Genomic DNA, 22,111 nt, shown 5'->3' on the forward strand with positions numbered 1-22,111 from the left:
CAACTTATGTTTGTGTTTTGTGACATTCTTCAGGGTTGAAGGCACTAAAGGAGAGGCCACATTCCAGATTCCCTCAGCTGCTGGGTCAGACAGCGCCTGGTACACTGCCACGGCCATCAACAAGGCCGGCAGAGACACCACCCGTTGCAGAGTCAATGTGGAGGTAGACTTCACCGCCCCTCAGGCGGAGCGGAAGCTCATAATTACCAAAGGAACCTACAAAGCCAAAGAGATCGCAGCTCCTGAGCTGGAGCCTCTTCACCTGCGGTACGGTCAGGAGCAGTGGGAGGAGGGCGACCTGTATGACAAAGAGAAGCAGCAAAAACCACAATTCAAGAAAAAGCTGACCTCCATCAGGATGAAGCGCTTTGGCCCTGCTCACTTTGAGTGCAGACTGACGCCTATCGGTGATCCCACGATGGTGGTGGAGTGGCTGCATGACGGCAAACCTCTGGCTGCTGCCAACAGGTTGCGCATGGTCAATGAATTTGGCTACTGCAGCCTGGACTACGAAGCTGCGTATGCCAGAGACAGCGGCGTCATCACCTGCAGAGCCACCAACAAGTACGGCGTCGACCAGACCTCGGCCACGCTCATCGTCAAAGACGAGAAAGGCCTCGTAGAGGAGACACAGCTGCCTGAGGGCAGGAAGGGAACATACCGGATGGATGAGATGGAGCGCAGTGTGCATGAAGGAGGACCTGCAGGAGTCAGCGTTGACGAGGAATCTGAAAAGACAAAACCTGAAATCGTCCTTCTTCCCGAACCGGCCAGGGCGCTGGAGGGTGACATTGCACGGTTCCGTTGCAGAGTGACTGGTTATCCAGCACCAAAGGTCAACTGGTACCTCAATGGACAACTGATCCGCAAAAGCAAGAGATACAGACTCCGCTATGACGGCATTTACTATCTGGAGATTGTTGATGTCAAGTCCTATGACTCTGGAGAGGTCCGTGTGGTTGCAGACAATCCTTTAGGCACCACTGAACACACTGTGAAACTGGAAATCCAACAGAAGGAGGACTTCAGGGCCATCCTGCGTCGTGCTCCAGAACCAAAGGCTGCAGAACTTGCACATGAGCCTGGCAGAATTGGCTTCGATGTGGTTAAAGTGGACAGACCTGGAGAAACTGCACAGGACAGGGAGGTGGTGAAGCTGCGCAAGACGCAAAGAATTGTTCACGAGAAGACTTCAGAGGAGTCTGATGAACTGAAAAGCAAGTTCAAACGCAGAACTGAGGAAGGCTTCTATGAGTCCATCTCTGCTGTAGAATTCAAGTCCCGCAAGAGGGACGACTCGTATGAAGACCTGCTGAAGAAGACAAAGGACGACCTTCTTCACCGCATGAAAGAGAAAGAAGAGGCTGAAAGGAAGAAGATGGAGGAGCAGGGCAAAGTCACCATCCCCACCATCAAACCAGAGCGTGTCCAGCTTTCCCCCAGCATGGAGGCTCCCAAGATCTTGGAACGCATTGCCAGTAAGACTGTTGCCCCAATGGACGAGGTCCACTTCAGAGTCCGAGTCGTCGGCAGACCAGAACCGGAGTGCCAGTGGTTCAAGAATGGCATCCAGCTGGAGAAGTCAGACCGTATTTACTGGTACTGGCCTGAGGACCACGTGTGCGAGCTGGTCATCAGAGACGTCACCGCCGAGGACTCTGCCAGCATCATGGTCAAAGCCCTGAATGTTGCTGGGGAGGCCTCGAGCCATGCCTTCCTGCTCGTGCAAGGTACGCAATCAAAACCAAAAACTGTGCACCCACACACACATACACACAAGTCTCACTTTCTGTTTCTCTTATCAGGTAAGGTAGCAGTAAGCTTCACCCAAAACCTGGAGGACGCCAATGCTAAGGAGAAGGATACCATGGTGACCTTCGAGTGTGAAACCAGCGAACCTTTTGTTAAGGTTAAATGGCTCAAAAACAACACAGAGATCTTCTCTGGAGACAAATACAGGATGCACTCTGACAGAAAGGTCCACTTCCTGTCCGTGCTGATGATCGAGATGAGAGATGATGCAGAGTACACCTGTGTGCTTACTGAAGAGGAGAACATCAGGACGAGCGCCAGGCTCCACGTAGAAGGTAAAAAATGCTTGTTTACCTTGTGGTCTATATTTTACTTGTTGTTTGTGGTCAGACTGGAGTATCATGGTTCTCTGTGTTGTGCTGTTTTAGGTGCTGCCTTGGAGCTCATTAAACAGCTGGAAAACATTGAGGTTCCAGAGACGTACTCTGGCGAGTTCGAGGTTGAGCTGTCCCGTGAAGACGCTGAGGGCAGTTGGTTCTTTGGAGACAAAGAGCTCTCCCCCAGCAATAAATATGTCATGTCATCCCGCCGAGGAAGACACTCCTTGTCGATTAAGGACGTCAGGAAGGAGGACCAGGGGAAGTACACATTCGTCTGTGGAGATCTGAGGACTAGTGCTTCACTGAAGATGAAACGTGAGCTTCTTTCTTCTTTCTCGGCTGGCCTCTCTTTCACGGGTTTCTCTGTATAACCTGTAACTTTCCTCTTCAGTTCGCCCAGTGACGCTGATGCAGCCACTGACTGATCTCACTGTCTGTGAGGGCGACATCGCTCAGCTGGAAGTTAGATTCTCCCAGGAGAACGTTGAAGGAACCTGGATGAAGAATGGCCAGGCCATCTCTGGTTCAGACCGTGTCCACATTGTCATCGACAAACAGGTTCACAAGCTGCTGTTGGAGAATGTCAGCAGAGAAGATGCTGCCTCCTACTCCTTTGTGGTTCCCGCCCAGGACATCTCCACCTCCGGCAAACTCCACGTTCAGAGTAAGTTTCAATTCAAAATATTACATAAACCGATCATTAGCAGACTGCTCTGAACCATCTCACTGTTCACCTACAGCTATCGACATTGTGGTGCCACTTAAAGACCTGACCTCCATCGAAGGCACCAAGGCCGTGCTGGAGGCCAAAATCTCTGCTCAGGACATCAGCTCCATCAAATGGTACCACAACGACAAACAAATGACAACTAGTGACAGAATCCAGATGGTGGCAAAAGGAGCCAAGCAGCGCCTGGTCTTCTCCCGCACCTACGCCTCTGATGAGGGACACTACAAACTGGTGGTTGGAAAGGTCGACACCAGCTGTACCTTGACTGTTGAAAGTGAGTGGGGTTCTTGTTTGGCGTTTCTCAGTCCTGTTTTGGGTTTCTTGCACTAACAGTGCTGTCATTGTTACAGAGGTTCACATTGTGAGGCACATGGAAGACAAAGTGTGCTCAGAGTCACAGAACGTCACCTTCAGTGTGGAAGTCTCTCACCCAGGGATCGACCCTGTATGGACCTTCAGGAACCAGCAGCTTAAAGCTGGACCCAAGTACAAGATGGAGTCAAAAGACAAGTCTCACTCCCTGACCATCATTGATGCCATGAAGGACGAAGATGGCCAGTACATGTTCCATGCTGGCGAGAAGACTTCCTCTGCCAAGCTCACTGTCTCTGGTACGTCTAAACAAGTGTACTCATGTGTTCATGTGATGCAGTCAGAACTGGTGCCAAACTGTTTCCCCTTGCCTTCACTAGGTGGAGCCATCACGCGACCCCTGCAGGATGTGACGGTGGCTGAGTCTCAGACCGCTGAGCTCGAGTGCGAAGTTGCCAACGCTAATGCTGAGGGCAAGTGGCTAAAGGAGGGACAGCCAGTGGACTTCAGCGAGAATGTGGTTAGCGAGGTCAAGGGGGCTGTCCGTCGCCTTGTCATTGTCATCACCAGACCACAGGATGTTGGGGAGTACACCTACCAGGTGGCCAACTCCAAAACCACTGCCAACCTTAGAGTGGAGGGTGAGGATACAGTTTATGACCCTCTAATGGTTCCTTGGATTTCACTATCAGAGCAGATTCTGCTTACAGGAAGACCTCAGAAATGCTCAGTGTGTTTGGTTCTGTTGTGTTTCCATCTGCAGCGGTTAAAATCAAGAAGACTCTGAAGAACCAGACTGTGACAGAGACCCAGGAGGCGGTGTTCATGCTGGAACTCACCCACCCAAATGTGAAGGGGTCTCAGTGGATCAAGAATGGTGTGGAGCTGCAGAACAGCGACAAGTACGAGATCACGTCTGACGGCATGATCCACGCACTGAAGGTGAAAAACTGCAACACTCAGGACGAGTCTGTTTACTCTTTCAAGCTGGGAAAGCTGTCTGCCAACGCCAGACTCAACGTAGAGAGTGAGTGTCCATGCAGGTTATATGCTATGATGGCACAGTACAGCAGCTTCTCACGTTTTAAGATCTCACGTTTTTTGTCTGCAGCGATCAAGATTGTCAAGAAGATAAAGGACGTGTCATCACTAGTAGACGGCACCGCCTCCTTCGAGATGAGCCTCTCCCATGATGACATCCCTGTCAGGTGGATGTTTAAAGGTGCCGAGCTGAGGTCCAGTGACAAGGTTAAGATCCTGTCTGAGAGGAAGGCTCACAAACTGATCCTGCAGAATGTTGACAGCAGCAACGCTGGAGAGTACACGGCTGTGATCGGACACCTGCAGTGCAGTGCAGTGCTCACTGTGGAGGGTACGTAATGGTTTGACACGCTAATACAGTTAAGACTGCAGTACTGCAATATCACAGTTAAGGAAAATAACACATAAAAATGCTGTATTCATTCAAATGAATATGATTATTCATGTGTTTTGAGTACCAGTGTGTGAGTCTTTGTTTCTCGTGCAGCCCTGCGAGTCACCAAACCCATGAAGAGTGTGGAGGTGGCTGAGACTCAGGCCGCTACATTCGAGTGTGAAGTTTCTCACTTTAACGTGCCTTCCACCTGGCTTAAAAACGGCGTGGAGATCGAGATGAGTGAGAAGTTCAGGATCGTGGTTCAGGGGAAACTCCACCAGCTGAAGATCATGAACACCAGCAGGGATGACTCTGCAGAGTACACCTTCATCTGCGGGAACGACAGAGTCTCTGCTACACTAACCGTTAACCGTAAGACCGCATTACACAAACAGGTCACACTGAAACGCTCCAGGGAGCGCTGCCTCTGTGTTTTAAGCATCCTTTTCTCAGAGTTACTTTCTTATGTCCTCCAGCTGTGCTGATCACCTCCATGTTGAAGGACTTGAATGCTCAGGAGAGAGACACCATCACCTTTGAGGTCACCGTCAACCACGAGGGCATCACCTACAAATGGCTGAAGAACGGCGTGGAGGTGAAGTCTTCGGACAGATGTCAGGTCCGCAGCCGGCAGCTAACACACTCACTCACCATCCGGAATGTTCACTTTGGAGATGGAGGAGAATACCAGTTCGTGGCCGGTTCTGCCGCCACTGCCGCCAACCTGTTTGTGGAAGGTAACTTGTTGCTGTACACACTTCCTGTCTGAGACCAAGAAACACAAGCTTCAAAACACAGATTACTCTGACAACTGTTTGATCTTTTAGCTCGTGTAATTGAATTCACCAAGAAGATCAAAGACATAAAGATTACAGAGAAGAAGAAGGCCATATTTGAGTGTGAGGTCTCTGAGCCCAACAGCCAGGTGATGTGGATGAAGGATGGCCAGGAGCTGGACATGTCAGATGGAAGGTCAGTCAGCAGCCAATCACTGTGTCCCGCTCAGATTTCATCACCTTCGATATATGAGAATGGCCAGCTGAAGCTTGTCATGTTCACAGATTCACCGTCACAGCAGAGAAGTTTGTTCACCGCCTTATGATCCAAACGGTTCGTATGTCCGATGCTGGAGAGTATTCTGTGGTGGCTGGATCCAGCGTGTCCAAGGCCCAGCTGATTGTAGAGGGCCGTGACGTCCGGATCTCTGAACCTGTTGAGCGTGAGATCACGGTGAGACGCTTGTACAAACACATTTACTGAAAGGAAAGCTTGTCAGACTGTCCAGAGCTCACTAATTGATTAGACTTTATCTGCTATTTTTGTTTTACCTAAATGAGTTATAACCTCTTCCAGATAATCCAAATTTGATTTCAACAGAAACATGAATCTGTCCCCCCTCTGTCTTGTGTCGAAGGTTTTGGAGAAACACCGCGCAACCTTCGAGTTCGAGGTAAATGAGGACGACGTGGAGGGTCGCTGGCTCAGAAACGGAGTGGAGATCCAGTTCTCAGTGGAAGAGCGCTTCAACTACGTCGCCATCAGGAAGCTTCACCGCCTGACCATCTCTGAGACCTACAGGAGTGACGCTGGCGAGTACACCTTTATTGCCGGCAAGAACAGGAGCACAATGAACCTCAGAGTCAACAGTAAGGATGGAAACCGCTCACACAGACACAAAAAACCTATGTCTTGTCTTTGTGGATGTTTTAACACTGATCTGATTGGGTTGGCTTGCAGTCCCTGAGCCTCCTCAGATCCTGCGTCACATGGATCCGCAGTCAGTGGAGGCAGGAAAGCCGGCTCGTTTTTCTGTGCAGGTGAGCGGTGTTCCTCAGCCACAGGTCTTCTGGTACAAGAACTCGCAGGCTTTGTCTCCAGGCTTCAAGTGCAAGTTCCTGCACGACGGCAACGAGCACACTCTGCTCCTGATTGAGGTCTTCCCAGAGGACGCTGCCATCTATAACTGTGAGGCCAAGAACGATTACGGCACTGCCAACAGCACTGCCACGCTCAACGTGGAAGGTAAGACATGACGCCACACTGCAGAACCACTAGGAAGATAAAACCTGTGCTGACTCAGCTGTGCATGTTTCAGTGTCTGAGGTGGTTTCTCCAGACACAGCTGCTCCCATTGCTCCTCCTGTCACCATCATGCCCATCGCCAACACCTCCGCCCGTGAGGGAGAGCCAGCTCACTTCCAGTGCAGAGTCCGTGGCGATGGTAAGAAACAGTCTGAGTGGTCACTGACGTCAGGAGATGGCATCTTGAGGGTGTCTGCAGTCATTGTGGCTGACCTTCTGCCTTCCATGCAGATGTGAAAATCAGCTGGTTTCACAAGGACAAGGAGATCAAGCAGTCAGACTTCTTCAGGATGTCTCAGTTTGATGACAGCTGTCAGCTGGAGATCTCCAGAGTTTATCCAGAGGATGAGGGCCAGTACACCTGTGTGGCAACAAACAACGCCGGCAGAGTGTCCTGCTCCGCCACCCTCACCCTGGATGGTGAGTTACACACAGACAAAGTGACAGTAGCAGATGTGGTTTACAGTAGATGAAGATGTTTCCATGAACAGGTCAGACTCCTGACGTATGCTGGCGGGTTTCAGTTGTCTTGTAGCTGCTGTGGTTTGAAGTTGAGGCATGTCTTTGTGCTCTGTGTGAGCCTTTAGTTTAGACACACCGGGTGTAAGTGGACACACGTAAAGTGATGCTTCCTTTCAGGACAAATGGTGGACCATCCTGCTGAGTTTCAGCGGCACATCTCCACCAGCCTCACCAGTCTAAAGAAACCTTCCATTGCCCAAAAGCCGGTTTTTCTCCACCCAATCACAAGCTGTGTAGTGAAACACGGAGAGGTGGCCCGCTTTCATGCATGTGTCTCTGGTATGCCGAAGCCAGAGATAAGCTGGTTCCACAACCGGCAGCCGGTCCAGCCCACCAGGAATGTTGTGTTCCACTTTGATGAGGTGACCAACATCGCCACACTCATCATAGTGGACGCGTTCTCTGAGCATGCAGGGCAGTACACCTGCAGGGCCATCAATAACGCCGGAGAGGCTGCATGCACAGCTGTGCTCACCATAACCAGAGAAGAAGAAGAAGGTAACTCCTGAGTCCAGACCCCCATCCTGCAAGAATACTTCAGCTCCAGAAAAACATCAATAAATCAAGGATGTCCTGACAAACTGCAGCGCCACTGTCAAAGACTCAACATAGAAAATGTCTTTTCAAATTGCTGATATTATCAGTTAGAGACCGTATCACACGATTATAGCAGCTTCACGATATCTTCATTTATACATTTATACCTTTCTATATCATTTGACAGTAAAAGCACTGCATCATTTTGGGAAGTAATTAATGATATTCATTTTATATAGTCTGAGCTGCCACTTGTCAGGATCTCTGCACTGATACATACTGATACATTAATGTGTATTACATATTTCTTCATGACAATAAACTCCTGATCGGGACGTCCTTCCTAGAGATCTGACTAACCTCACAGTTCCAAAATCCTGGATGATCACCTCACCTCACCGCTCCACCTTCCTCATCACTCCCACAGGAATACCCCATCTCCACCTTCCTCATCACTCCCACAGGAATACCCCATCTCACCCTCTTCCTCTTCCTCTTCCTCTTCGTCCTCCTTGTCCTTGTCTTTGTCCTCTTGCTCCACAAAGGAAAACTCTGGAAGTGCATGAAACTTGTGTTTAACATGTGAGATGAGGAGAGATGTTGCCTGCCTTTGGACCGCTGCCCCTCTTGTACTGATGAAGGCTAAATTTATGTCCTGTCTTTCCTCCACAGTTACGCGAGTCACCGAGCAGGTGGAAGCCAAAATGGAGCAGGAAGTGAAAGGTAGGACTTCATCTCAGAGTCTCAGAGTTTTAAGATCACACGGAGAAGCAGGAAAAAGGGACAGTTTGACCAGATTTCAGTGTCTCTCTTTAAAAGCAGTCTGTCAGTGGGTGACTGTGATCTGAGCTGTCGTTGAAGATGGTGTTTACTTAGAGAGAGCAGAGGATTAAGGTGCATGTATCGCTGTCGTCCTGCATCCACAGACTGCTTTTAGAGTTTATAAGTATGTCACATGTTGAACTGTCCCTTTAAATGATTATGAACTTCACAAAGACTGCATGTCATCTTGGTGTCTTGACAGAACATTTCTTCTGTCCCTTCTGTGATAATACCCCGTGCTTTCCTTTCAGGCGAGCATTGAACTTGCTTGTTCCGGTTCTGACAATTGCGGTTTGCATCCAAACGTTCCTTTCGTTGTGGCATGACGGTTCCTCTGATCTTTTCCCAGAAAAGGCGCAGGATGTGTATCTTTTAAAGCTCCCCGATCTGAAATGTCCTTTAAAAGATATGGAGGTTTACTGCATCTGGAACTGATACCTTCCTCCTGCAAAATACTTCTTAGCCTGGCTTGCAGATAGTGGGATGTGATTCCTGTGGTTTGCTTTCGAAATAACACCAGTAAAACTATATTAGTTCGAATAAACGCCTTCTCACCCAATTCTACACATTGGTTTGTTAAAGCTTTGGAACATAAGACCTGTTTGGAGAGCTTTGCATCATTCATTTCCTCCAAGTTTAAGGATTAGAAAGGGCGTTTATTCTCCTGTCTGCAAGTCAGGTAAGAATATTCGAGCATAAAGCCAAAGCGATTACCAGAGAGTAAAACAAGTGAATGTTAGCAGCCCATCTTGGAAAAATGCTTTTTAATAACGATAAAATAATTTATGTTTTGAAGAAATTTCCACAGACGAAGGATCAAAACTTCCTGCAGATTTCTAATAAAAAGAATCAAGTCTTGCGTTTATTCGAACAAATATGGTGAGTGATATTATTTTTTTATGGCATTGTGACTCCCAGCATGCATTTAATATTTCCTTTAATGATTCATTCAAATCCTTTACTCATTTTTTTTTTTTTACCCCCGGAAGCCGTTTTATTTTAACAGCTGTCTCTCTGTTCACAGAGCTGTTTAGTCATGAAAGCAAAGAAGGAACACCCCACAGCAGCGCAGAACTCACCGGCACCCAGCAGCTGAGAGGAGCCTTCTCCGACACCGAGGACTTCATCGATCACGGCCTGGTGTCGGCCATCCGCTGCTCCAGCAGAACCTCCTCCATCAGCTCATGGACAGAAAATATTAAACCATCTTTTACCAAGAAACTCAAGTTCCAGTCCGTCCTGGAGGGCGAGCCGGTAGAGTTAAAATGTAAACTGATTGCTTGCCCTCAGCCCACTATTCTCTGGTTTCATAATAACAGATCTATTCCAAAAGAGCACAGACGAAGGATCCGTACGGACAGTAGAATGCACATGCACAGCACTAGTCTGGTGATTGATAGTATCAAAGAGAAGGACTCTGGTAGTTATAAAGTAATGGCAATAAACCCGGAGGGTTCTGCAGAGTCCACAGCATCACTTTTGGTGGCACTAAGGGAAGAGCAGTCTGCTAACTACCTGAGCTTTGTTAGACGCTCTGCTAAAGCCCACGAAAGCATAGATGCTATGGCAGAGCAGCGGACCGAGAGGAAGTTTAGGGTGGACCTCAGGTGTGTAGGATCTCCGTTTGATAAGATGTCCAAAGTCCATCAAAAACGATCTCGATCTAAGAGTGCTCTGGTGCGCACCGTGTACTTCAAGTCTGGTTCCCATTCAAAAGAGAAAGAGTTGCCAAAAGAATCCAAACGTTTGGAGACGGCCTCTGAGCGCGCCCCGTCCCCTCCCCCCATGTTTGACAGGTCTGAGCGCTTTAACGACAGATTCAGCGATATCTACTGTGACCGGCGCACTGGTGGCAGGTTCAGTGACAAGTTTAGTGACAGGTGCAGCGACAGGTACAGTGAGAGGTTCAGTGACACCGAGAGCCTCCACAATGAGGTAAGAGCAAAGCTCACCACTCTACAAAAAGCTGTCAAACAGAAGAAGAGGCTTTCTATCTCTACCATGTCCTCTTCTGAGTTTGAATTAGAATCGGTTGCCAGTGAGTCGAGCTATGCAGATTATGTGGAGAGGCTCAGGGTCAAGCCTTCCTCTCTGCCCGATGTGCAGCATTTCAGTCGACCCTTTGATCTGGGGGAGACTCATAAGGAGTTTCATGGTAAAACGTCAAGCAGGGAACCTTCTCAGCCTCGTTTAAGACATTCATTTGAGCCCCAGTCCCGAACCAGGGCTATCCAGATCATGAGAGGTGAGTTGGTTGACACAATGCTGCCACAGAGTGAAAGTATATCATGTAGCAAACATTCAGAGACGCCAGGAGACATTCAGGGGTTTGTGAAGCAAGATGCTACTGAGGAAGATGCTGTTTCAGCTGACCACAAGGTGCAAACAAAGGATGAACACCATCAGTCTGAAGCATCATATCCAGAAACAACATCAGACGAGATGTCAACCAAGGCAAGGCCACTCAAACCAGTCAGTGAAAAATTCTTCAGTGATGCAGCAGATAATACAGCGACTCGATCAGATGAGACATATGAGGGAGAGTCTTTGAGGGCCCACTATGAGAAGAGCCTGGAAGCTGAACGGATGGAATGTGAGGAGAAACTCCTGGCTCTGAGGATCAGGAAATGGCAGCAGGGGAGTAGGATGTCAGAAGAGGAGGCTTTTCATCCTGAAACTGATCTGCCCATGCCAACAGAGACGCAGTACATGGAGCCCACAGGGCACATTTACACCACCCAGCAGAAGGAGGTGGAGCAAAGAGTAATCGAAGAGAAACAAGTAAGAGAAACTGAAGCCACACCCTCCTCTATCCATAAATCACCTGGAATGAGGACAAGGTTAGTAGATCTTAAAGCTGCAGTGTCAACAACCAAATCACCCAAAGAAGATGCCAAGGTAGTAGAGGTGGAAAAGTCTCCTTCCATGCTAACTAAGTCACCCACAGAAGAAGTCAGACTGAAACCAACAGAAGAAGAAGCACCACTTATGATGACACAGAAATCCCCCAGACCAAAAGCAAGATCAGAGGACAGACTCAGAGAGTCACCCAGGACCAGGCCTGCCAAATCTGGCAAAGAGAGGTTCCTCAGTGAAGCTGTTCCACTAGACAGTGAAGATGCAGCTGAACCATCTGAGGTGGAACGTGCTGGGGAGTCTTTGAGGGCTCAGTATGAGAAGAGCCTGGAAGCAGAGCGGAGGGAGTGTGAGGAGAAACTTCTTGCCTTGCGGATCAGGAAATGGCAGCAGGGTGTGCAGTTGTCAGAAGAAGAGACATTTCACCCGGAATCTGATCTACCCGTGCTGGCAGACACAGAGTACGTACAGCCTGAGGAGTGCACTTACACCCAGCAGGTAGGGATGGATAAAAGTGCAACTGTCGGCCATGTTTCCGTGTCAGTACCAAGGTCTCCTAAAGTCAAAGAAAGAGCAGAACTGGACAAAACATCCTCCCCCGTGTTTAAAACCAAAATGAAAGCCAACTCAGGAGAAGCTGAGACATCAGCAATGCTGACACAAAAATCTCCCAGAATGAAGGCTAGAGCAGTGGAAGTTGGATTTGAGTCATCACCAAAAACAAAAGCCAGAACAGAGATGTTGTTTGAGAAGACTAGAGAGCAACGAGAACTTCAACTGTCACAGGAGAACATCTCCGAGCTGAAGAATGAGAGTGAGAAGCTTGTCAGTGAAGAGGAGGCTTTGACTCAGCGAATAATGAAATGGCAACAGGATGTCCTGATGGAGCAGGATCGTACTTTGAAACCAGATTCGGACTGGGTGGAGGGTTACTCACAGCTCCAGGCAGAGGGAATCACAGAGGGTGCTGCTGTGGGATCAGTTCCACAACCCCAGGTGGTGCACAGCAGAAAGATTTCACCAGGAAGAACAGCTGAAGAGGCACCTCCTTTGAGTGGCTCAGTTCCTGCAGGTTTTCAAGATCATCAGTGGGCACCTGCTGGTGAGCTCCCAACAGAGGGCCGTGAGACCCGGCTGCAGAGGGACAGTGAGTACTTTGTAAGTGAAGAAGAAGCCCTGGCTCAGCGCATCCTGAAATGGCAACAAGATATAGTTGAACAGGAGGAGGGTGCTGAGTTAGAGTCTGAGTGGACTTTGGACAAGCAGTCTGGCTCTGGCTTGCCACTTGACTCCCATGTTGCTCCACATCCCCTTCATGGTGGCATTTTTCATGACCACCCAAGCGACCTTCCACATCCTCCTACCACCCATGCTGGTGAGGTCAGTCCAGCAAACCTAGCGACACCTACAGCTCATGCTGCAGTGTACGAGCCATCTCTAACAAGGCATGCTCCTGAAGATACTAGTTCAGCTTACTACGTGGGTGTGCCTATTACTCCTGCAGACAGTAAAATGGGTCGTCAGGCTTCACCAACTCAGGGATACTGTCCAACCCAGCACACTCGTTTGCCCTCTGAGGGGTATGAACTAGCTTCTGCCCACGGAGACAGTCCTCAAAAACCATCCAGAGAGATTTCCTCAGTGAAGAGAAGTTCGCCAGTTTGTGGTCCATGTGATAGTTTGAGCAGAGAGCCAGAGAGAAGTTTGAACTCCAGGGAGAAGTATGCTATGACTGTTGATAAATCCAGTCAGCAACGCTTCCAGGCAGAGGTAAGAGAGGAGAGAGGGAAGAAAGAAGAGTGGGGACTACAGAAGGATTCTGCAGGTATGAGACAAGATCAAATAAGTGGAGAATCGATCCAAGCAAAAGAGAGTGGTCAGCAAGCAAGTGCAGCGAGCCTGGAACAAGAAGCCACACAGGAGATGAGAATCCCTCAGGAGGATGTGAAAGAGGGAGTTTACCAGCCTCCAGAGTCAGGGGACACAGTTGTTGGAGGTTCCCGTCCAGTGTTTGTGAAAAAAATATGTTCAATCAAAGTCAAAGTTGGGGAGATGTCAGAGTTTATCTGTCAGTTCCAGGGCGACCCCCTGCCCACAGTCAGCTGGCTCAAAGATGGTCACCCACTGTCCCACAACCCAGACTATGATATCATAAGCAAATCCAACAACTCAAAGCTCACTGTATTCTATCCAACAACAGATCACCAGGGCACATATGACTGCGTCATAACCAATAAACACGGCAAATCCATTTGCAGTGCTAATCTTCAGGTCTCTGACAAAAAGGTGCTGAGAGCTTCAGAGGTAACACAGGAGGTGGTTGTTACAGAAGAGCTACAGAAAGATGATGAACCCCAGGAGAGTCAGATAGAGAAGGAACTACAGAGCTACATGGATTCAGGAAAGGCGACGCTGCAGGTGCCTCAGGCAGTGATCCAAAAACGCCGCAGCTCTGATGAATCTTTCAGCTCTTCACCCGTAGAAATCAGAATTACAGCAGCCACTCCAGTCCCTGAGATGACCGAGGAGAGTAATGAGGGCAAAGCACAGGTTCTTGAAGAGTCAGATCTGCCAGGCGAGGCCGGAGCGTCACAGGCGGTCAAACACAAATTTACTTTCTCCTTTGACGTGGTTACTGAAGCTCCTCGTGTGGTCACTGAATTAGAGAATGTCAACTGCTCTGAAGGCGAGACTGCAGTGTTAGAGTGCGTTATTGCTGGTGAACCTGTCCCAGAAGTCACATGGTATTATGACAATATTTGTCTTGACATCACGGGTGGAAAATACCGATCTGAGGTAGATGACAAGGTGTACAGGCTTTATATCAGCAGCTTTACCTTCACCGACGCTGGCGTGTATAAATGCGTTGCTGGAAATACGCTGGGAGAGGTTTACAGCATCTCTGATGTGTCATTTCAAGTTCCACAATCTGGACGCTCTTCAGAGCATGCGGATGAAGGACTTGAGACGAAAGGTGAACCTCTGAGTTCACAAGGTCCCTCTGAGGTGCCTACCAAAGCTCTGAGATCTAGACCTAGTCTCTCTAAAGAGCCTCCAACTCTGTCTGGCTGTGGTCTGCAGGCTTCTGCAGCTGTGATAAAAGTTTCTCAAATTAAACAGGCTTTTGAGTCAGAGTCACCATCTGCATCAAAAACATCCCCCTCTCCTGAGGAGCAGAGAAATGAAACACTGTTCCCAGAGGAGTATATACCTGCCGTAGCTCATGACCAGCAGGAACAGATACTTTTGCGCACACCTGTAGAACATTGTGACGCACTGGCTTCGGCTAAAACAACAGCAGGTTCTCTCAAAGACCCTCAGATTCCTGTAGTATCCAAACCTGTCCTCCTAGAGAGCTCCCTGCCTTCTGGTGTTAAGGAGGAAGCAGTTACAGCCGAAAGTGGCGGTGCAATAAAGCAGTTTGTAAAGGAGGTGCAGGTATCTTCAGAGCTGGTGAGGCCAAAGCCACAGAAACCTGCAGGCGTCACCGAACAGACTGAGGCAGGGGGGGTGGAGATGGTGAGGGTGGAGACTGTGCGGACATTTGACAGAACAAGCAGCTTCATTCCTTTCCAGTCTGAAAAAGTCACTACAGTAAAACGTTCTGTCAAAACATCAGCTGCAGCCGAAGAAGCTGTAAAGCCTAAAAGAATTCCTGAATCTCTTAAACCTGAGGAAGACAGTGCAACAGCTTCCTCTGTCCAAAGTGAGGCTGATGTTTCCACCACGGAGGTCCTGTTCTGTCCTGAGGCCACTAGTATTGAAGGGTTGTCAGATGTCGAGAAGCACACAGTTGCTTCAGATGAGCATTTGATGGGGGAAGCTGAACTTCCTGAAGAGCAGCTGATTATGATCCCACAGCCCTCTATGGACAGTGGTGCCTTTGTTCAGATGCCAGACCCTCAGATGGACTTGACAGAAGTATCAGAGAAAATAGTAGATAAGGATGAAATTGAGCCTCTCCCAGAACAAGAGAAAGGTGGAACTGAACCACTGTCTGTCAAGCCTAAAGTAGACTCCAGGGTCAGACCACTTGATGCAGCTGCTCAGAGACAGGAAATGGGCAGCTTAGATGGGGCTTCAGCAGATGAAGCTGGTGGATCAGCAGTGGCTCTTGGCTCTATGGAGGAAGAGGAGGTCACTTTTGGTGCTGTGTACGACTACTACAATCCTCCAACAGACTGGGGGAGGCCCCTCTCGCCTGAGTCTGAGATGTCCATAGAGATCGGCAGCACTGTAAGTGAAGAGCTGGCTGAGGTGGCTGAGAGGTTCTACACCCCAGGCTCTTCTACAGAGGAATCACAGCCAATTGCTGAGTCTTTCCACACTCCCAAGTCTGCTTTGACACTCCATACTCCCAGTTCTGAGTCACCTGGTAGGTTTATTACCCCTCACGAGTTTCCATTCTCCCCTATAGAACATAAGAGGTCCTCAACAGGTGACTCCAGTGACAAGTTCTTCTCCCCAGTTCACTTCCTGACTTCTCCAGCTGATGAGGGTATTGAAACTACTCCAGCTGGAATGAATGTGGATGAAAGTCGATTTCTTGCTCAGGGCAGAGGATCTTTAGGACTGGGAACTCTTCAGGAGAAGGTGCAGGGAATCCCTCCTGCCTTCCTCAAACCTCTCATAAAGAAAAGAGTGTTTGAAAATGACTCCCTTAAGTTTTATGCTGAGGTGTTTGGTCTACCCTCCCCTGAGGTGAGGTGGTTCTGCAACAAAACCCAGCTGGTGGCTGACAACAGAGTGGTAATGGACAGAGATGGTGATAGCATCTCCCTAACGATACACAATGTCACAAAAGCTGACCAGGGAGAGTACATCTGCGAGGCTGTGAATTATGTTGGGGAAGCCAGAAGTGTAGCTTTAGTGGTAGTTGTATCACAGGAAGTGAGGTTCATGCCTGCTCCACCTGCTGTCACCCATCAGCATGTGATGGAGTTTGATGTGGAGGAAGACGACTCTTCTCGGTCTCCGTCCCCTCAGGAGATTCTGCTGGAAGTAGAGCTGGATGAAAATGAGGTGAAGGAATTTGAGAAACAGGTGAAGATCATCACCATTCCTGAGTACACAGCTGACAACAAGAGCATGGTCATTTCCCTGGATGTGTTGCCAAGTATTTATGAGGAGAGTGCTGTAGACTTTGTCACCCAGGAACATGATGATTTGAAAATAGCTTTCGAGGTCACCGAGATGCCTCCGAGGTTTATCAATCCCATCTGTGACATGGAAACTCCGGAGGGCACCACTGTCATGTTTGAATGCTCACTGATGGGAATTCCATCTCCCATCGTGTCATGGTTTAAAGGAGACAAAAAGATTCCTCACAACAGCAAAAAGTATTTGCACTCCTCAGATGGAGACAACCATTTCCTGAAGGTCTGTAAAGTCACTCCACAGGATAGTGGTGTGTATAGCTGCAGGGCCATTAACGTTGTTGGGGAGACTCTGTGTCGGGCTTCCCTGGTGGTGTTAAATGCCAAGGCTTTTATAGGGAAGACCAGAGGCAGGGAGCTGACTGCCGTGTCCCTTGGAAGTGCCAAAGTCCAGCCACAAAAATTTGATTTGATGGTAGGCAACACGTCGTTTGATGGTGAACAGGTGTCAGAAATTGAGCTCGAATTTGAGTTTGAGCAAGAGGCTGATGAATCACAGCGGGCAGTCAGGTTGGTGGCGAACACTGACAACGAAACCAGTGAACAGGGAGAGAAATACGTCAGCATTAACTTCGATGTATTTGCTGAACCAGCAAAAGACGACAAGATAGAGTTCAAAGGGAAGTCCTCGGACATGTGCAGCTTCCAGTTCCAGGTGACCGAGACACCGCCAAAGTTTGTCATCCCTTTAACTAATGTGACAGCAGCAGTAGGGACGCCCGTGATCCTTCAGTGTCTGGTTAATGGAAAGCCAAACCCTACCGCTGAGTGGTACAAAGACGCCGAGCGCGTTACAGACAGCAGGTGTATAATCCAAGAGAAAACAGCAGGCCACTTCAATCTGCTCATTACTAACGTGACCCAGAGTGATGCTGGAGAGTACAAGTGCATAATCCAAAACACAGCCGGCTGCATTGAAACTACAGCGCTGCTGAAGGTGTTTTAGAGGCGGTGGTTCTGAAGGCTGGTTGCACTGAGATAAACTTCTTTTTTTTTAGTTGTAAGCAGAAATTGTACCAATATGAAACCACGACTCAAAAACACAATGACTTCACTGTCTTGGCCATGTTACCTGGCATGACATGCATTCAAAGTTAAATTATCTCTGTGCAATCAGCCTGTTGTGTAGTTGGAAACAGTGTGTAAATGTTGGTGAAAAATTGAAACGTGGAAGAAAATAGTTGTCTGCAGTTAGTCCACTGGAAGTTGTTCATTCATTTCTTGTTAGTATGTGTTTAAGGTTTTGGTAGAAAATCTGGATTATGTTTGCTTTTGTTTTGTGGTAACATTGTGAAACACTAACTTTGTGACTAGTGATCAATCACTCACTCAACACAATCACTCTGTTTTATCCAAAGTCCAGCAGCCGAAAGAGCTTTTTATTATTTGGTCCTGGACATTTTTATGACTGGAAGAACTATGAAAGTTAGATGCGGTAAAACATCACAAAAAATATACAAAAACACATATTGACCTTTTTTGATTAAATGGTCTAAATCTAGGTTTTTGTGTGAGGATTTCCAGAGGCCAGCCCTATTTTCTTCAGGCAGTAAAAATATCAGAAACAAATCTGGAAGATTTCCAAATTGTCATATTGCTCACTTGATATGATGAAGTTGTTTGGGTGTTGGAGCAGATCATTTTGGATTTTCATGTGCTTGAGTGTGTGAGTATTTTGCTGCTTGTGAATGGTGCTTGTGAGAGTATAAAGCAGGTGGAGTACTTAGAGAGTTGATTGATAAGTAATTTAAAGAAATGGATAAAACTGTGAAACTTTTTTTTTAAAGTATACGTTTGTTGTAAATATGTGTAATTTTAGGGGTTTATGCGTGAGAAGTGTGTACCCATAAAATCAGCCAATTCAGAAAATCTGGTACTGAAATAGAAATGTGTGATTTCTTTGTACAGACGTTGGTTTGTCTGAGTTTATACAATAAAGTATTTGATGATGTAAAGTCAGAGTCTGACTTGTTTCTTTGAGTGTCATTCATCTCAGAGGTTTAGGCTGTGATGGATTCTGCTTTAATATTAAAAATGAATGACTGAAGAGTTAAAAACAAAACCTTAAAACTAAAGCAGAGCTAAGAGGCCACTCGAGAGAGTGGAGAAATGTCTTCAAACCTAAATCCTTGAGTTCAGTTGTCTCGATTTAAAGTCTTGGAAAAGAAAAAAACTTAAAATAGAAATCAACACACAAAAGTCTAAAATGTAACCAGAGAAACAAGCAACGAGTGAACGACTGTTGACTGTTTTTCTTGAAGGTGGCCACAAAAATGTATACACTGGAAAATATCACCTAGCATCACTTAGCATGTAAGGCTCAGGGCCACTGCAAAATTGAGTCATAACCCGAACGTTTGTTAAAGTGCTCACAATACTCGTCTGAAGTTTCATCTTTGTCTTCACTTGTCAGATACCATTACAATAATTTTAAGCTAAGATTTAATGTAATGTTATTTTTTAAGTGGAAACATCATCATCAGTAAGTTCTTCACACAATGACAGCGTCTGTCAAAATGTTTGTTGACTGAGAATATTTGCATTCATCAAGTTATTGTTATAATCAAAGCTTCTTTTATTGTGGATATTATCATCAGTCTTGCTCAATGTTTCTCGACAGAGCATGTTAGCACCACCATCACCACTGTGGAAGAACAAGAGGAAACCTACTACACCGGTGTCCACTTACCACAGAAAACTAAAACACTTGAACTCAAGCCAGAGTCCAAACGTTACTCCTCCACTTTGGAGAAGAAGAAAGAAAAGCCAGTTTTCCTTACGCAGCTCTCCCCAGCAGCTGTAACCTCAGGAGAAACAGCCAGGTTCAGTGTCAGGGTGTCCGGCCTTCCAAAGCCCACTGTTCAGTGGTCTCACAATGGAAAAGTAATACAGAGCTCCTCTGTTTTCAAGATGATAGAGGAGCAGGAGGAGTACATGTTGGTGATCACACAGGTCTCCTCTGAGTATGAAGGCGAGTACTCGTGCACTGCCACCAACAGATTTGGTCAGACAACATGTACCACATACCTTGAGGTGAAAAAGCCTGATGTCAGTCAGGCAGAGAAATGGGTTGAGAAGATGTTTAAGGTCACAGGTCAGCCTCCTTCCTTCACAGTTCAGATCCAGCCTGTGAGGTGCTCAGAAGGAGGAGAGGTCTCCTTTAGTTACAAAGCCAGTGGTGATCCGACCCCTGTAGTGAAGTGGTTCAAGGGGGCTTTCCAGATCCAGCCCAGTAGAAACTGTATCATTATTACCAACCAAGATGGATCTGGCTACATCAATATAAAGAGTGTCAAACAGGAAGACAGCGGGTTATACACATGTAAAGCCTCCAACCAGTTTGGCGATGCAGCTTGCAGTGCAGAGCTTGTTGTGTTTAGAGAATCGGTTTCTGTCTCTCGAAAACAGGAACAAATGACAACAGTTCAGAAGAAAGGCTATAAGGTCTCAGTGACAGAACAGGCAACGGAGTCTCGCTTGTACCAGGTCAGTCTCCCAGGTCAGGATAAGGCAAGGACAGATCAGATGGTTTACACCATTGGGACTGAGGACAGGCAGATCATTCCCAGTGAGCAGGTGAGCTCCCTCAGAGAGCTCGACATCTCTGCTGCCACCGTTCATCGCGAGAGGCTGACCCACCAGGCAGCGGTGCTTCAGGCTCATGAGGTAGAGGAGAGGGTGTCCGTGTTCCCCACCCACCCCCCACAAGTGTCAGCTGTTCCTGGCAAACAGCTTCACATGGCAGCTTTTACATCATCTGTTGAGGAGAGTCAGGACCTCACGGAGCAACACTGCGATCGCATTCAAAGCCCTGAGGTCATTGAGCTTCAGGCAGCTAGAGAAAAAAGGTCGAAGGTGATGTCAGTCATTGCAGAGGAGCTCACCCCACTTTCTACTGTTAGCACAGAGCCACTGGCTGACAGGAAATCTGCTGCAGTCAGACCCACTGCGGAGCCTAAACACCTAGTCAGTGGGCATCAAGTGGAGTCGCAGCTGTCCATTCTGAAAGAGCAGTCTCAGGACATCCCCAGACCCCAGGAAGAGAAGGGTTACAAGGTTAAGGAAGGTGTTAAGATTTTATACTCTGCCCAGTCCGCAGAAAAACGGGTCCTCTCAGAAGGCCACACCACTGAACTAGCAACAGCAGAATCTGCCCTGAAGTCTTCTGTTTGGAAGGAAGAGCATCAGCCTGTCATGGCCTCAGTCAGCGAGTCTCAACAGACTCTCTCCAAAGAGATGAGGCTCTCCATGCAGAGACCTGCTGAGGAGGCGGCCCGTCTCTGTAAGGATAAAATGATTAAATCAGCTTTAACTGCTGAAGAGAAGCAGATGCTGCAGGCCGAGCCAACGCAGCAGCTGCCAGGTTTGGACAGCGCCACCTCAATTCAGTCACAGGTAGAAGGAGAACAGTTGTTGCATCTACAGGTTATCACAGACCAGGACCTCCTTCCATCTGAGAGGAGATTTACCTGTGAGAAGCCAGTACCAGAGCAGGCAGGGTCTCGGAAGAGTCCCACTCTGCTCCACACTGTCAGCCAGGATGAGCAGAGGACAGTAGTTTGTGAGGACACATCAGAGCTGGAGTCCAAGGCAAGCACCATGAACATCCAGCCTCAGAAAGAGGCTCCTACTCTGCTGCACCTCCAGTCAACCCAGCCTGTGGAGGTACTACCAAAAGAGGCTATTCTCACAATAGTGAAGCCTGACCAGCAGGTGGCAGAACAAAAACAGGAAAAGACAAGGAGCCATGCAGCTATCTCAGAGGAGAGAAGAGAACTCACAGCAGATTATCACTCAGACCTGGATTTGTGTGTGACTGGAGTTCAGTCTCAGGTTCGGACTGAGCCCAAGCCTCAAAATATCCTCCAGCTTTCCTACCAGCCCATGCAGCTGCCAAAAGAGACACCGCTCACCACTGACGTCAAGCAGCAGCGAGCTTTGGTGCAGAAGGAGGACCGGTGGAATGTGATGCATGTCACTAGTGTGGCAGATAGTCCAGCCTTAGAGGAAGGACACACAGAGAGTCTGACAGCTGTGGACAGATTCACATGCCTCTCAGCCATGGAGCCAAAGGTTCCCACCGAATTAATCCAGATAGAGGAGAAAGAGATCTCCACTGAGAGCAGTGTCTTTCTGGAGGCAGCAGAGCAGGACTTTGCTGTTCAGATCCATGAGGGTCAGTCAGTCAGGCAGTCAATCATGATGGATGAGAAGCGAGTGCTGACAGGTGAGCTCTCTCAGGAGATCACCAAGTCTGAATCCAGCCAAGTCATTGTCAGCACACAGCCGAAACTGTCCCTGATTGCACCGGAGTCTAAAGACAGCACAACTCTTCCTAAAGAGATGACTTTTGTGATTCAGATCCCTAAACCATCCAGCCTGAATATACGGCGCCAGCTTAGAGACGCTCTGCAGTCTGCTGTGGCCAGTGACCAGCCGGTGTTACTGGGGGATGTTGTAGGGAACTTAAAGGCTGTGGAAGTACAGGAGGTGAAGGTTCAAAGAGAGCCCAGACGAGCCATGTTTACCTACCTGATCACAACAA

General features: G+C 48.1%; 1 protein-coding gene across 4 annotated transcripts in view; it reads left to right on the forward strand.

The window, feature by feature from the left end:
• The window catches only part of ttn.2 (titin, tandem duplicate 2), a 165,846-nt gene that overhangs the window by 11,353 nt on the left and 132,382 nt on the right, over nt 1–22,111 (forward strand). For all 4 annotated transcript variants that reach the window (XM_028433819.1, XM_028433820.1, XM_028433821.1 and 1 more), the window contains exons 20-37: nt 34–1,730; nt 1,806–2,087; nt 2,181–2,447; nt 2,524–2,796; nt 2,873–3,136; nt 3,213–3,473; nt 3,555–3,815; nt 3,938–4,201; nt 4,286–4,546; nt 4,703–4,963; nt 5,068–5,328; nt 5,419–5,563; nt 5,653–5,821; nt 6,006–6,237; nt 6,329–6,613; nt 6,687–6,812; nt 6,905–7,093; nt 8,405–8,455. In XM_028433819.1, the coding sequence (XP_028289620.1) occupies nt 34–1,730; nt 1,806–2,087; nt 2,181–2,447; nt 2,524–2,796; nt 2,873–3,136; nt 3,213–3,473; nt 3,555–3,815; nt 3,938–4,201; nt 4,286–4,546; nt 4,703–4,963; nt 5,068–5,328; nt 5,419–5,563; nt 5,653–5,821; nt 6,006–6,237; nt 6,329–6,613; nt 6,687–6,812; nt 6,905–7,093; nt 8,405–8,455 (5,549 nt within the window). The remainder of the gene's footprint in view (nt 1–33; nt 1,731–1,805; nt 2,088–2,180; nt 2,448–2,523; nt 2,797–2,872; nt 3,137–3,212; nt 3,474–3,554; nt 3,816–3,937; nt 4,202–4,285; nt 4,547–4,702; nt 4,964–5,067; nt 5,329–5,418; nt 5,564–5,652; nt 5,822–6,005; nt 6,238–6,328; nt 6,614–6,686; nt 6,813–6,904; nt 7,094–8,404; nt 8,456–22,111) is intronic.

This window comes from Parambassis ranga, chromosome 21, assembly GCF_900634625.1.
Source record: "Parambassis ranga chromosome 21, fParRan2.1, whole genome shotgun sequence".
In the NCBI taxonomy this organism is placed as follows: domain Eukaryota; kingdom Metazoa; phylum Chordata; class Actinopteri; family Ambassidae; genus Parambassis; species Parambassis ranga.